This window comes from Brachycentrus maculatus, unplaced genomic scaffold, assembly GCF_059751285.1.
Source record: "Brachycentrus maculatus isolate JH-2025_06_01 unplaced genomic scaffold, ASM5975128v1 h1tg000375l, whole genome shotgun sequence".
NCBI lineage: Eukaryota > Metazoa > Arthropoda > Insecta > Trichoptera > Brachycentridae > Brachycentrus > Brachycentrus maculatus.
The window spans coordinates 95,657-112,218 of NW_028281124.1; the positions used below are offsets into that span (position 1 = coordinate 95,657).

The following is a 16,562-nucleotide window of genomic DNA, read 5'->3' on the forward strand; positions in this document are numbered from 1 at the left end:
TTATATATCATAAGTGCAGAACTCTTTTTTTTTTAACACCCAGTTAACATTGGTTGAAATCTGAGCATTTTCATATTTTGTTTATATTATTGTCATCAATCCACTTTCTGTAATTGTTGATTTTCCGATAACTTCAACAAGGATTGAAAATGTATAAATGTTACACATGTATAAATTGATTACTTGAACCAGCCTATGGCATGTCGTAAGCACAGGGCTCTACCAGGGCTTACTCACAGGGCAATACCCAGACTCTAAAGTGGAGAAACCTAAACTTGTGAATAAAGATTTGGACACACTCAAAATATTATGTGTAATAATCCGTATGGCAATATGTTCTAAGACATGAAATTAAAATGGATGGTTTATATTTAAAGTATATATTTTTTTTAATCCGAATTAATTCTGACACTTATTTAAAGTAGCTATAGAAACGACTATTTATTTAATAATTTTAATTAAGTTTAAGCCGAAAAGGACCATAGCTTTAGTCTCTTTTTGTAAAAGGCAATATTTTGTAATGTATAAAAAAAGAATAGTGAATAAAAATAAATTAATTTAAAAAATAATGTGATTTATTGTGACTATGAAAAAAAGGAAAAAGAATAAAAAATAATTAAGAAACGAACTAATTTCATATTTTTATTTTTCATAAGATTAATTTACATCCTTACCATTGTCAGATGATGAAAGCTATTTAATATACTTCACAAAATTGTCAACAGATGTCAGCTACATCTGAGATTCGTAACGGGTTATTATATTGTTTTCGGACAGTTTCTTCATCAACCATGTCCCTAATTAGTCTACAAATTAGGGTCGCATACTAATCACAAGCAACTACAAATCCAATTCCCATCTGTACAATGTTTTTTGACATCTCTCGCACTGTAAAAAGTAAGCAAACAGAACGCTTATAAGCGTCTCCCGCTCTCTACTAACAGTATATAAAATACGCTTCTAAGCGTTTCCCGCAAACAATGTGTTAAGCGCCCTAGAACTCAAAATAGAGTAAAATACTGAGAAACAGGAACGTGCGCTGAAATGGTCAGTGCATTCAGATTAAGTGTTTAGAAATAGGAAGGAAGTTGTATGATAAGAGCGTAAAGATAGCACTAATATCTAGTAGAGTGTGATACAACGACCGGGCACTATGGTGCCAATGCAACATGTATAGTTGGCACAAATTGTTTTCAAATCTGTCAAGTTTTATTATCAAAATGTGTTGTCACAAATACTAATTTGTTGTCATGAACTCTTTGATCATCTCAATGACATAAATAAGCTTAACACATTGTTTGCGGGAAACAATCAAAAGCGTCTTTTACATACTGTTGGTAGGGAGCGGGTGCAACGCAGTCGGGGGAAAACTAGAGAAGAGTATTGCTTCCACAAGTGTCACAACTCTTAGTAATGAGGACTAAGATGGAGAAGAGATCATGTAAAGGTGTGAGGGCTGAATTTCTTAGATTAAGCCAGTCCAGATGCAAAACCATGTACGATAGATGTTCAAATGGTGCAATAAGGAAAGAATGCAAGGCTGAGATAAGCATTATTCAGCAAATTAACACATTGTTTGCGGGAAACACTAAGTGTCTTTTACTTACTGTTGGTAGATGGCAGGAGATGCTTATAGGCTTTCCAGTGTGAGAGACACCAAAAAACATTGTACAGATCGCAATTGGGTCTGTGGTTACTTGTGATTAGTATATGACCCTAATTAGTATACTTATTAGGGTCGGGTTGATGGAAAAACTGCCTGATAACAATATGTTAATATAAAAATGAAATGCCTGCATAACGGTTGCCAGGTAAGTAAAACCGAAGTAATGGATTATTATCATTCAAGAGGAATATTGGATTCAACAAACTGTACCCAAAACTGCTAATATTAGAACCAAATAAGTAGCAATATCGATAAAACACAATAAAGTTAAACGTACATCCATCTATCGCAGTGCCTTGTGCACCAATGAAGCGTGTAAAAATAAATCCAGGTCTGCAGCAGTGCTACAACTTGATGTTTATAATTGCAATTTATATTAAAAATTATTAATAGCAATTATAAACAAAATATTAATAGCAATTATAAAACTGGTTAAAAATAATTGTTGATTTTTTTTTAAATATACCACACAGTATATGCAATTTTTTTCTTCTTCTTCTAACCCTTATCCGCACCCAATGGTGCATAGGGCACTGCATCGTAGCGACGCAGTGTTATCTTGATTGTTATTTGCATGAAGGCAAGGTGATCAGCCCTGCGCTTCTTGTACCAGTCCAGGGTGATATTAAATAAACATGAGAGTGAAAATCGGCCATATTTATTTTGACCCCCCTGGGAATCGAACCCGGGACCTCCGGCACGGTAGCCAAACGCGCTGACCACTCCGCTACGGAGGTGGAAAATTTTTTTTTTTAATCTTTGCAAATTGCATTATATTTACGTACAAGGAAAATCCCAAATGGATTATTAAAATTCCTCATAAATTATAAAACAACTATAAAAATATATTATAAATTACTTGTTATAATATAGTTTTAAGTGTTGTTGAGATTTTATGACAAAAAGAATAAATAAATCCATAAATTACAATAAAATTAATATATTTTATTGTAATTCGGTAAATCTACCACAAAAATATGTGTTCAGATGACCAAATAGCATTAAAATTTACATTTTCGTATCCGCAATTTAGAAGCTATAAATTTTAAAATCAATGAATGTAGCTGACTGTCGATTTATCTAGGCTTGATTTGTCCAGGATGTGATTATTACAACTAAATAGTTAGATAAGGAGTTGTGTGCAATTTCATAGAGCTGTTAGAAATAGAATAGGGCTAAAATAAAGAGATGTTTAAATGTTTTTTTTTTCCTGAATGTTTTCCGCAGATACTTTGTGGCACATTTTATAATATCTTTATAAAATTAATTTACTTTGTTTTCACCACTTTTTTATCAATACAATTCAACCTACCGGTTTCAACAATACATTGTCATCATCAGGGTTTATTTTAAATAAAAAACATTAAAATACTCTCAACAAAAACTTCCACACACTCCATAAAAATCCTAAACGTTATTTTTATTATTCATTGCATAGCAACAATGTGGTGATTCCATTAGTTGTTATTGATTTAAAATAAACCCTGATGATGACAATGTATTGTTGAAACCGGTAGGTTGAATTGTATTAATAAAAAAAAAGTGGGTAAAACTTTAAAAGTGGGTAAAAGTTAAATAACTTTATAAATAATTTTTTATCGTAAAATATCAAAGTGGTCATGGAATTTAAAAGTAAACTATTGCAAAAAACTTTTGTTTATCTTCTTCTTGGTGTAGGCCTTGTAGCCTATTTTTAAGCGGGATTAGCCTCCTGCGATGTCGATTCCCAGCTGTCAATCCATCTCTTTGGTGGGCTGCCCGGGAGTCGTCTACCTTGAGGTTGCAATGCAATGTGGGGTTGGATGGTTATATTCTCTTCACACGCATACCATTGTCTTCTTCGTTGCCTTCCCCACCTAACGACGTTTTCGATCTCGCATATTTCTCTTATCCTGGTGTCCCTTATTCTATCTCGTAGACTCTTGCCAGATATCCTTTTGATTTCTACTACTCAAGTGATAAAAAACAAGTGTTTTATTTATAATTTAATAATGTCTTACCACAAAGTGAATGCCAAAACAATAAATAACATGCTTTTGTTTTCCATTATTCTAAACCTAAATGTCAGATATATATAACTTGTATAACAATTGAATTTGAAATGTGTTTCGGGATGATTCCTAAGATTAAAGCATATATGACGAAAGAGCTGAAGAACATAACGAAAGAAGAACCAGGACTGTTTCCAAAAGTGGAAACACCATTGGGATAAGTGTGCGTCAAGGAGTTGAATACTTTGAAGGGGATTCAGACTTGTGACTTCTAAACAAAGTACATTTTGTTTTATGGCCTCAGTCTGCGCATTAATTGAACAGGCCAAGTATGATAAAAAGATGATTAAATAATGTAGAAACCTGTTTGCTGTAGATTCATATTCACAGTCCGCTACTATCTTTGAAGGCATCCATATATGGACTGACTTTATACTCCTTTATTGTATTATTAAAGAGGTATATTTTATCATAAATAAAAAACATTTTAATTTGAAAGCAATTATAATCTCAGAAAAATGCCTTTGCATAGAAAGATACATAATTATTTGTTGTTAGTGTTCACGTGGAATGTTTTAAGAAGATAAGTGCCCATTTTATCAGTCAGGTATACAAAGAAAATTAAACCTTTTTTTCCTTATGTGAAATTATAAATAATGATAAACATTTGACGTAAAATTATAAATTCAGGAGTATTATTAAATTAAATAAGTCATTTTAATTTAAGTTTTATTTGGTAAATACCACTACTACTTAAAATCTATTATGACATGTGTTTCGATGCATTCCGCATCATTTTCAAACACCAAACAAACAAGAAAATTATGCGAAATGCATCGAAACACGTGTTACAATAGATTTAAGAAATAGTGGTGTTTACTTTCCAACCCTTATCCGCACCCCAATGGTGCATAGGGCACTGCATCATATAAACGCAGTGTTATCTTGATCGTTAACACAAGAAAGAAAGGTGATCAGCCTTCCGCTTCAGGTACCAGTCCAGGGTAATTTGGAATTAATATTAGAGTGAAAAAATCACTTGTATTTATTTGACTCCCCCCTGGGAATCGAACCCGGGACTTCCAGAACGGTAGCCGAGCACGCTGACTATTACACTACGGAGGCGGACTTACTTAGTGTTTACTTAAAACTTAAATTAAAAGTGGATAGATTTTACTGCAAAGCAACTGCCGAATCAATCAATGAAAATAAGTAATTGCTAAGTAAAATAATAATTATTTTAAATACGTAATAAAGATTTTAATGGTATGATTTTATAATGTAAGCCATAATTAAATGAATGATCGAAAAATAATACTATTTTCGTATTTCATAATATTTGTCAGTCCGATTGGACTTTTTGTAAGTCACAGAGACAAATTGATACAATAATTATTGAAAGATGTTCAATAGTGGGCAGAATGGTGAACGTTATACAAGTGTATGAAGCGATTACTTAAGCCAGCCAAATGCCAGGTCATAAGTCCTGGGATGCTCAGACTTCCACATTCTTTTATATAAAAATGATAAATGTTTCATCTCAGGTTGAGATACCTATAATATTGATATATAATATCATCCGTAGGGTAAATTGATAGAATAACGAATAAATAAAAATAGCACAGTGTTTGCGGTAAACGCTTAAAAGCGCCTTTTGAATATTGTTGGCAGTGAGTGAGAGACGCTGATAAGTGTTCTATTTGCTTACTTTTGGTAGAGCGCAAGAGCCGCTGAAAAACATTGTACTAATGGGAATTGGGTTTGCGGTTACTTGTGATTAGTATACTGAGGGCGTTTGTCCACTACACGAAATTTTACCGTCCGGCACGTCAGTTAGCATTTTAAAACGATGATTGGCTTGGATTGGCTTGTACTTTTGTCCATCTTTCTTCAAATTGGAGCTCTTGATCGGTGCGTGAACACGTTGCGCGTTAATTCGATCACGCTAAGCTGTCGTAGTCGCATTCATTTTTCAAAACCGGACTGCCGGACGGTCAAATTCCGGGTAGTGGACAATCGCCCTGAGGGTCGGGCGGCAGACTGTCTGAGTATAATTAGGGTCGGGGTTGATAAAAAAACCGCCCGACAATGTGTTAACTGAACAGCTACAGAATTGCACCATATTCATCTTATCTTTCGTGACCTTAGTTAATTTACAAATACGTATAAGTCTTTTTAATTTCAAAGCGTTAACAGTAAAACTCTACAGTTTTGCAGTGTTACGTAACTATATCACATTTGGAATCGTACAAATCCTAAGAAACTTTATAGTAACTAGTTATCTTGGTGCCGGCCATTTGATCTTTGCCGACTTTTTTCCCATTCACCACCATGACCATTGGATTGTCGACTCTGATCGAGTCAAATTTATATTCCTGAAAAATACAAAAATGATCATAACACAATATTACAACTGAAACAATAGTGTAGTGTGTCCATGTGAGAGTATGCGTGGGTGAGTTTGTTTGTTTGCGAATGAATGTTTTTATATATGCACAACGGAGTCCTGGTTCCAACTTTAATGTATGGAAGTGAAACATGGAGTTGGCAAACGAAGGATGAAAGTAGACTGAATGCAGTCAAAATGCGATCTCTCAGAAGAATGTGTGACAAAACGATGTATGATAGATGTGCAAATAGTGAAATAAGGAAGGAATGCAAAGCTGAGATAAGCATTATCGATAAAATTAAGAAAGGTGTGTTGAGATGGTTTGGACATGTAGAACGAATGAGTGAGGAAAGAACGGTAAAACAAATTTATGAGGCGAATGTTAGTGGGAAAAGAAGCAGAGGAAGACCGAGAAAAACATGGCACGATCAGGTATGCCAAATACTTGAAAGTGGTCAGGTTAGGAGTCGTAACAATCGGCGGGTATGTATGAGGAGATGCATGAACGTGGAAGAGGCGAAGAATGTTTGCAAGGACAGAGTGGTGTGGCGCTCTATTCTCTCTGCCTACCCCTGCGAGGAAGCGGCGTGATGGTTAGTTAGTTATGTTTTTATATATAAGGTACCTATTAGTGAAGACCTGCAATTGGCTTTGTGTTAATTGTTTTGTATTTATAACTGTTGATTTTCCTAATATAAAATAAGGAAATCACATGTTGCTCACTCCTTTCAACAACGTCATATATCAAAAAACTTGATTTTTCATGAGATCGTTTTTAAAGTTTAAAAATATAATAAAATATATTAAAAATAAATATCAAGAGACTAATTGAACTTTTTACTGTGCAACAGATCTTTTTAGGTAAAACCTGGTTTTTTAGGTATAAAAGGTTTTTTCTCCATTTGAAAAATATTTAATATATTTAAAAAAATATTTAAACAATACCCTTTCTTCAAAATGCAAAAAACAACATTTTGTGCCCAGTAGCGGGTAAATATTAAGTTAAAAATATGCCTCTTTTGCTGGGATATAATACATTTTCTGGGCATTCCGAAAACATGCACAACTGAAAATTTACAATTTTTGATTTATGACGTTCTTGAAAGAAGTGAGCGATGTGTGTGTGTGAGTTTGTTTGTTTGCGAATTAATGTTTCTATATATATCATGTATCTATTAGTGAAGACCCGTAATTGGCTTAGTGTTAATTGTTTTGTATTGGTAGCTGTTGATTTTCCTAAAATTAAACAAATTAAATAAGAATATCGCAGGTATCATCTTGGTGCTTTTGAGAAAAACTATTTAACAACATAGATAGAGAGGTTGGGTATGTACGCGGCTGACGATCACAGGCGGCTGACGATCACAGGCTGATCACTTTACACACAAGTAACATTCACCATTCTGCACATGATTGACAACCACACTACTCAAATTTTGGAAGTCATACAAATATGATCTATCTTATAACATTCCATGTTAAGTTCACAATAGGCATGTGTGATTAGATTTAGAAAGCTTTTATGTATTTAGCAGAGACCTTTTTATTATGTAGTATGCAAGATCCAAACCCGGATTGGTTTACACAGGGGAAAATGCCTGAAAACCTGATTTTTAATTTTTTATGCAGCTTTTACTGATTGATCATTTGTGTATTACTTCCGAAATTTGAGTAGTGTAGTTGCTAATCATGGGTAGAATGGTGAACGTTACATTTATATAAAGTGATCACATAAACTAGCCTATGATAGGTCGTAAGCCCTGTAAATACCCAGACATCTACATCCTTCTTTATCTATATTAAGACATCAATACAAATATCTCCTTAGTGGACAAACTGAGATGTTTGAACAAAATTTTGGACACATTCAAAATATTGTGGACAAAAATTAAGACAACATACCTTTTCCTTATATGTGAAATTTTGATTGGTCACAAATGGTTCTGGTATTGCTATCGAATCGCCTATGATAACTCCTTTTCCGTCCGCCAAGTTATATACTGTGACTGCCATACATGTCCCCTGTGCGTCTACTATGCAGAATGTACTAAAACAGCCAAAAATAGACGATTTACACTCATTAACCCTGTGTGCGATTTATCCGTATCACATACGGGCAAAAAATGGGCCTTTGTGGATTTGCCTGTACCTTGTATGGTACCTCAATGAAAGAATAGCTCAAACTGATTTTACCATAGAAACCGCGGTTGTAGTAGATTATAATGTAGCTATGGGCTTAGAATACTAGATGGAAGACCTTTGTGTATAAGATCAGGTTTAAAAGTAGTTAAAAAAATTCTTCGTGTAAACATCCAATAAAAACAATTAAAAAATTCAATAAAAACTGAATTACAATGCATATTGTATGTTACAAAAATGCATTATTTCATGATCAGAAATAAAAATAATAAAAAAACCTGCCCTTTTTTCAAATAAAATCTTCATTAAAACTCATCTGTCATAGGATTATGTTAACATAAAGGAATAAAAAGCGGATAATGCAGCAATAAATGACACCTTCTTCGCCATTCCGGTCTATTATGTGCCACCCTTTTCAGCTCCTCATACGTTGAACAGCCCATATCCTCGAACAAGTCGCAAAGACATTCGCGCCGTGGGCGTCTTCCGGCAAATGTTCCCTCAATCGTTCCCTCTATTATCAGGTGCAGGAAACCCTCCTGTCTCAACATGTGACTGATCTGATACTAACGATGCTAATGAGCAAAAAACCAAATATGTATTGAAATACATTTCAAAAATTGGTATATATTATAGAATGACTATAGTTATTGCAAGAACAATGCATCTGGCGCATTCTGTCACCAGTTCCTTCAAGAGATATCTAATCAAAATCTATAAATATATTTAAAAAGATGGTAAAAAAAACTCACAATGGAACAGTCCTCTCGTTTCTGATGGAGCAAACTACAACACCAAGTATAACTATTTCTGGATTCATATCAGGCTTCAATTCATTCAGCGGTGTCAATTGCAGGTTTATACTTTGAGAACCACTGGTATATTTCCCATCTGAGTATGGACCAAGCTGCTTGTTATTTAATTGCTGAAAAAATCACATATGTAAATATTACTACAGAAAAACAGCACGGAATAATTGTAAGTTGTACTTAAAAGACATAACATCTGTCCAACTCCACAGTGTAGTGGTTAGCCTTTAGCCTACCGTGCTGGAGGTCCCGGGAACGATTCCCAGGAGGGTTAAAATTAATATTAGTGATTTTTCTTTCAACATTTTAGTCATCTCAGGATGCTTGAAAATTTCTATATGGAATAACACTGACATGAGGATTGGTAGCAAAATTAAAATATATAAAACTTGTGTGTGACCCATCACGGCATATGGAATCTAATGCAGAGCGGATACTGCAATAACAAAGATCAAGTTTAGAGTGTCAGAAATGAAGACTCTAAGGAACATATCTGGCAAGAGTCTACGAGATAGAATAAGGAACACCAGGATAAGAGAAATATGCGAGATCGAAGATGTCGTTAGGTGGGGAAGGCAACGAAGATAATAATGGTATGCACATTTGAGGAGAATGGAACCATCCAGACTTCCCCACATTGCACTATACGGCTAACCCCAAGGTAGATAACTCCCGGGCAGCCCACCAATGAGATGGATTAACAGCTGGGAATCAACATCGCAGGAGGCTAATCCCTCTTAAAAACAGGCCACAAGACCTACACCAAGAAAAAGATTTTATGCTCTTAAACTTATTCAATACTACCCTAGACTGGTACCCGAAATGCAGAGCTGATCACCTTTCCTTTATATATTTAACAATCACACTAACATTCCTTCTATAAGATGCAGTACCCTATGTACTATTGGATGTGAACAAAGGTTACAAGGAAAAAGTATAGTTAAAAAATAATTAAAATCTTCAAACCTGCATCATTTGTTTCAACCGCTTTCCTTTGATTTTACCTTTATTTTTTGCCAGGTCATTTAATTCATCGATGTAGGTGACTAATTTGTGCATTTCTGTTGAAGGATCTTCCCACATCGGATCAAGTGCAATAGCTTTAGTGAAGGATTCTAAAGCTACAGAATACTCCTCTTCATACATAAGAGCCTGAAAATTATACAAAGAGACCATTATTATTGGTTAAAAACATACATATCGCTCACTCCTTTCAAGAACGTCATAAATCAAAAATCGTAAATTTTCAGTTGTGCATGTTTTCGGAATGCCCAAAAAATGTACTATATCCCAGCAAAAGAGGCATATTTTTAACTTAATATTTACCCGCTACAGGGCAGAAAGTGTTGTTTTTGCATTTTGAAGAAAAGGTCATCAACATTCGGATTTGGAGCCGTTGCAATGAAAATAAAATTATATTTTGAATATTGAAAGCATTAACTTTGTGGATCATAGTGATATATTATTTTGAGAAATAAAAAGACTTTGCTTTTTGATCCACTCACATTTTTATTGACAACCAACTAGTTTCGGCAACAACCTGTTGCCCTCTTCAGGGTTTATTTTATGACTAAACTTAGTCGATCAAAAAACAAAGTCTTTTTATTTCTCAAAATAAAATAGAATTAAATGAAGATTGGTTTCAGCAATTTTTTGTTGTTCTATTTCAATTTATTAACCTTTTCCTATTATATTTCTCCATAATACAATTACGTATTACATAATAGTATTATAATATAATGTTATTGATTTGCAGCAATGGAAATATAAATTATTTGTGAAAAAATCAGTAATAGAATCACCAATGCACAAAGTGTGTGCATGCGTGCCGTGCTTTGCGGCTTGATACTATTGCCGCCTATGTCCTTTTAGTATTACACAAGTCGTCCTTCAGGGTGTTGTGCCGCTACGCCAGCTGTGGCAGCTACGTGCAATATATTTTCTCATTTTTAGATACATATCAAAGCTAACATTATAAAATTGTCACATTTCAACTTCTAATTTGGTCAATAAACTAACTAAATACTAATCGCTTTCATTGCCTACACCGGGGTACTAATAAATTTGGTCCAAATTTACAAACTTGTATTTATTTGATTGGCAACGACAGGGATATTGAAAGCTTTTAAACGTAAGCAGTAAAATAGGGATAAATTTTGTTTCACATTTTCAATAAATTACGCAACGTAGTTTGAAAAATAATTGCTTTGCAAGAGAAGGTCTGTCAGGAAGCCTAGATGCTTCTGTATCACACCTGGGAATGCGGTGAGACAGCTTTTAATAAATAAAAGTCAATAAAAGCAACATTTAGGAATATTCATATTTTTAACGTTTTTAAATCACATTTTCATATGGTGTACAAAATTGATATCACTGTTGCATGTGGAAGTTTTTAGCACTGTAAGGTAAAGGTCAATACTCACAACTGCTCTATTGTAATGCAAGTCAGACTGGCCTCTGGCCACGGGGTCAACCAGGGCCTGCTTGTACGAACTCATGCACAGCTTGAGTATGGCCGGGTCTTGGGCTATCACGAAGAAGGAGCAGAGATATGCATTCCCGAGGATGCACCAGGACACACCGTCCTTGGGATCCAACTGCACAGCTTCCTTGGCCAGCTCGACGCTCTTCTCGATGTTCTTCTGCCGCTCCTGAGACGTGGCGGACACCTCTTGCCTCGACACGATCGACATGTTCCTGAGAGAAATTTTGTTTCGCTTCTGAAATAGAGTGAGATAATTCTTTCAATTAGTTTTTAAATTCACCACATTTTGAGCGTGTCCAAACCTGTTTTTTTTTTCACTTTTTTACGAAATTTCTGTTAATACATAACGCGACTCACACAACGAATCTTGCTTAACATATGTGTGATGATATCCCATAAAGTATAAAGAATGAAAGAGTAATAAAATAGTTTCTGCTCAATAAAAAGCTTCTTTTCATCTCACCAATAGATGTCTGTAGAGAAGTTCTAGTGATTCAAGAAAAACGATTCGAAATTGGTTCATATATATATAGAACTTCCAAGAATTTGAGTAATGTGGTTGTCAATCATGGATAGAATTGGTTAATGTTACACGTGTGTAAACCAGCCTATGACGGTCGTCAGCCCCGTAAATGCCCAGACTTCCATATTCTTCATCTTTGATGAGATGTCAAAAAATAATAAAGAATGAAAGTGTAAGGAATGTGGGTATGTTGCACACAAAGTGGTGAGAACAACATCCTGCAACCGTGTGAACACCTGCATGGGTCTGGCAAAGCGTCATTCTCGATTAATCTCTTCTATACACCAGTCGCACACTTAGAGCTACCAAGTAATTTATTTATAGAATAAACCAAATTCAATAAACTAGTGATTGTTTACTAAGCATCATCCACAACCTTAATCCATAATAGAAAATGCATAGAATGAATTTAAATATACATTTTTTTTTTATAAATAATAATAATAATAATAAAACCCTTATCCGCACCCCAATGGTGCATAGGGCACTGCGTCATATAAACCCAGTGTTATCTTGATCGTTTACACATGAAGGAAAGGTGATCAGCCCTCCGCTTCAGGTACCAGTCCAGGGTAATATTGAATAAATATGACAGTGAAAAAAATCACTTTTATTTATTTTACCTCCCTTGGGAATCGAACCGTGGACCTCCAGAACGGTAGCCAAGCGTGCTGACCATTACACTACGGAGGCAGACAGGAGGGTTTGATAAATAAGGATTTCTTAAAAAATCACGATCATCAAAATCATAAACTTACATGAGGTAATGCGCCGCTGAAGCAGTTTTTTGCTTCCAGGAGATTATTATCCTTCCAATAACATTCTCCCAGCTCATTCCAAGCATCGACCAACTTTGGGTCCAGCTTCACGGCTCTACTGAGCGCTTGCACTGCGTTCTGATCGTATTTGGGGAGAATATTAAGCGCTTTACCTTTCAGATACAGAAAATTGGCTTTTATAACGTCACTTATAGGACTTTCTGTAAAAACAGTTTCAAAAATAAAAAATTGTGAGCAGGCGTAGTATGGTTAAAAATTTAGGCAACCTCTTTTACCATCGATTTATCAATTAATTATGTATTATTTTGAGAAAAAAAAAAAAAAAATGCTTTGTGTTTTGATCCACTCACATTTTTATTAACCAACTAGTTTCGGCAACAACCTGTTGCCTTCTTCAGAGTTTAATTTATGACTGACTAAACCCTGAAGAGGGCAACAGGTTGTTGCTGAAACTAGTTGGTTAATAAAAATGTGAGTGGATCAAAGCACAAAGTATTTTTATTTCTCAAAATAATATATCAATATGATCCACAAAGTTAATGCTTTCAATATTCAAAACAATTAATTATGTAATCATCACGACGCTCGCCACAGAGGTAGGCAGTGACAATAGAAAGCTACTTTTTTTTTTTGAATTAGGTACCTAATGTCCAAGTGACTCTGAAATCTAGCTACGGCTTATGCAACACCGCTTATCATGTCCCTACTCAGGCTTCAACTTTATAAGTTTCATAGCCTCTTCTTACTCATGAGTGGATTTACTCTTTATGTTTAAAGTTACTATAATTTCATGTAATTCATGAGTGAAAATTCTAGGCAAAAACACTCGCTGAATAGAAAGCCATACCCATTTCTTTATACAAACATTATTTGCCTCATCCACATTCAGGCATCTCCTCATACATACCCGCCGATTATTTTGACTCCTGAGCTGACTACCGCTTTCAAGTATTGGAAATACTTGATCATGACAAATTTTCCTCCGTCTCCCTCTGCTTCTTTTTCCAACTACACTCGGCAAATATATTTGTTTCACCATTCTTTCTTCACCCGTTCGATTCACACACCCAAACCATCTCAACACACCTTTTTTAATTTTATCGATAATGCTTATCTCAGCCTTGCATTTCTTCCTTATATCACCATTCGAACATTTTTCATATAATGTTTTGCCGAACATTTGTCTGAGAGAATGAGTTTCGACTACATTCAGTCTATTTTCATCCTTCTTCTGCTAACTTCATGCTTCATTTCCATACATTAGGGTTGGAACAGATGTCAAAGTAACAGTATGTAAAATTTCCCGCACACAATGTGTTAATTTATTTATTACAAAGAATACCTTCACACTTTTCAAAAGAACTTATAGTTTCTTCTAATTTCTCTCGGACATCTGAATCTTTGTCGACAGCTTTTTCCAGAGGATGATTCTCAAAATAATGATCACGAAAGAGGTAAAGTTTTTGAACTTCATTCTGAAAAAATAAATGCATTAAAATTTCATTTTATTAAAATTAAACACTTGAATAATCCACTTTGTCGAGTTTTATTTTTATTTACGACTAATTTCGAAAACGACAATTGTTTTCATCTTCTGGTACAAATTAAAACTAACGTATAAAAATATATTTAGGTGTATATATAGGTTAATAAATATAGGGAGGGGTTAAGGAACAACATTTTTTGTAAAAGGAAACATTGATAGAAATAAGTGTTTAATTTTAATAAAATAATCATGTCATTCCACAAAGTTAATGCCGAATCAATAAATAATATCATTAAAATTTCAATCAGTTTTAATTTGTTACATTAATATAAAATGGAAGTTTAAATGACAAAAAGTCGGTTATTGTGAAGCTATTGCCTTATTTTATGCTATACATATTGCTTTATTTAATGTTATTTATTGTTTCAGCATTCACTTTGTGGTAAGACATGATTAAATTATAAATAAAAACACTTTTTTTTTATTATTTTAAAACAAAATTACATTTTAATTATAAAATGGAAAATCACAAAGTTAGTGCTTCAAATATAAATCATACTTATTTATATTTTGAATATTTCACTGATTAGAGTCTACTAATTTGTATATTTTATTTTTAACAAACAAAAGATAAAAATAAAAAAAACTGTGAAAATTGTTAAGCCTTGTTAGGGCATTATTAAATTACTGTACTTTTTTTCCTTCATGGATATATTTTTTTTAAGGAGAAATATTTGTGTTTTTATTATTTACAATAATACTTTAATTTCATACCACTTCTGTAAGACTTCTGTAAGCGGCTCATTTTTAGAAATAGGTATCAAATTGTGGGAGAGTGGGTTCGAACCGAGAAACTCTGACTCGAGAGTCTGCGACACTAACCACGGGACCACAACCCGATACATAAATCCTTATATATCTACTAAATTGAGTAAAAGATATTTGGTAGATACAGATATCGCATGTGAAGGATGTCAATAACACACGGCAAAGAGCAATATACGCAATGTCAGGGAGACTCGGGAATGCATGCCTGGACTAGCTTGTGTGTAATGTGTACAAGTCCCTTGAGGTATGTGTTTCCTAGGATATCCAAGTATAACTTAATTATATATCTTAAAATAGAAACGTGGTCTTTTAAATACGACAAAATAACACTGCGCAATTACACACAGTACCGGCCCGTATAAGGAATTCAATTGAAAAGATGTGGGTGTCCATACACAATTTGATCCAATTTAAAACTCGTTTTCTTTAAAAAATTCGACACGCCTCAAATACTTAAATCTCAAAATATAAAATCTTATTACAGAAACAAAAATGAAAACTCACACTTAAGTCATTTATTATTTTGTCTAATTCCTCCTTTGATTTAGTTTCTTCTATAACATAAGAATTATCGAGAGACATCGTGCGGATTGTAAGTCTCTTTTTGAGGAACTGAATTAATTAAAATGCTAACAGAATGAATATTATTGAGTTGAAATTTAAAATAAAATGGTTATATCACATGATTACACGATACATGGCGTATTTATTATTTAAAATTCAATAATAACTCCAAGAATATTTGACAGACCGCAAACCACAGACCACAGACTAACTATTTTATATAAAGACCGCCAACTACCTCGATTTTTTATGGCTGGAAGTGATATTCGCCAGCGGCCGGAAGTGACGTAAGCGGCTAGAAGTACTAAGCTCCCGGCTGGGCGTGACTTTGCCGCGGCTGAATGTCAAATCCACCCACCGAAATATTTATCATTCATTTTTCAGGTTAAATGGTATTTATATTGAAATTTGTTGCATAAAATATTTTCATAATTATAATATTAATATTACAAAGAAGATATTTCACTATCTAAATTTATTTATTTCAGTGTAAACAAAAATAGAAAGGTCACGGCTAAAACGCGACATTTATAAAAAGAGTTAAGGCGATTAATAATGGTTACTCAACTCAGCCTTACAATGGTAAATGGTAATGGTAACTTTTTTGAAATTATTATCCCAAACTATGTATAAATATAAGGCTTTTCAACAAAAACAAAAACAATAGAATTTTCAAATTACTATATTACATTTAAAATTCTAGAAAATACAATATTTTAACAGGGCGGAAGGAGTGCCCACCACTTTCTGAAGTTATGTTTCTTAACGGGGGTGCCAGCGCCCCTTTGTGGGTGTTTTGGAAGTCTGGCTAGGCGTTTTTAAATTTTTTGCATTTGGGGGGTGCTGCAGAAGCTCAAGGGAGCGTTGTGTTAAGTAAGAAAAACTACACTTTCATACGCAAAA

General features: G+C 34.1%; 1 protein-coding gene across 1 annotated transcript; it reads right to left on the minus strand.

Annotated features, from left to right (window-relative positions):
- Window positions 1-4,142: 4,142 nt before the first annotated feature.
- LOC148303263 (tetratricopeptide repeat protein 5-like) lies at window positions 4,143-15,853 on the minus strand. Its single transcript, XM_088270243.1, has 8 exons — window positions 15,600-15,853; window positions 14,124-14,256; window positions 12,761-12,981; window positions 11,418-11,714; window positions 9,961-10,146; window positions 8,938-9,110; window positions 7,949-8,093; window positions 4,143-6,032 (listed from the first exon to the last, which is right to left on the minus strand). The coding sequence occupies exons 1-8, from the start codon at window positions 15,675-15,677 to the stop codon at window positions 5,913-5,915; spliced, it is 1,353 nt and encodes a 450-aa protein (XP_088126369.1). The 5' UTR covers window positions 15,678-15,853; the 3' UTR covers window positions 4,143-5,912.
- Between the last annotated feature and the right edge of the window lie 709 nt (window positions 15,854-16,562).

Coding starts and splice junctions, on each gene's coding strand:
- LOC148303263 (XM_088270243.1), bottom strand. CDS start 15,677: ATGTCTCTCGATAATTCTTATGTTATAGAAGAAACTAAATCAAAGGAG. Junction 11,715..12,760: donor TCAGCGGCGCATTACCTCAT/GTAAGTTTATGA, acceptor ACTCTATTTCAG/AAGCGAAACAAAATTTCTCT. Junction 10,147..11,417: donor TGCATTACAATAGAGCAGTT/GTGAGTATTGAC, acceptor TATAATTTTCAG/GCTCTTATGTATGAAGAGGA.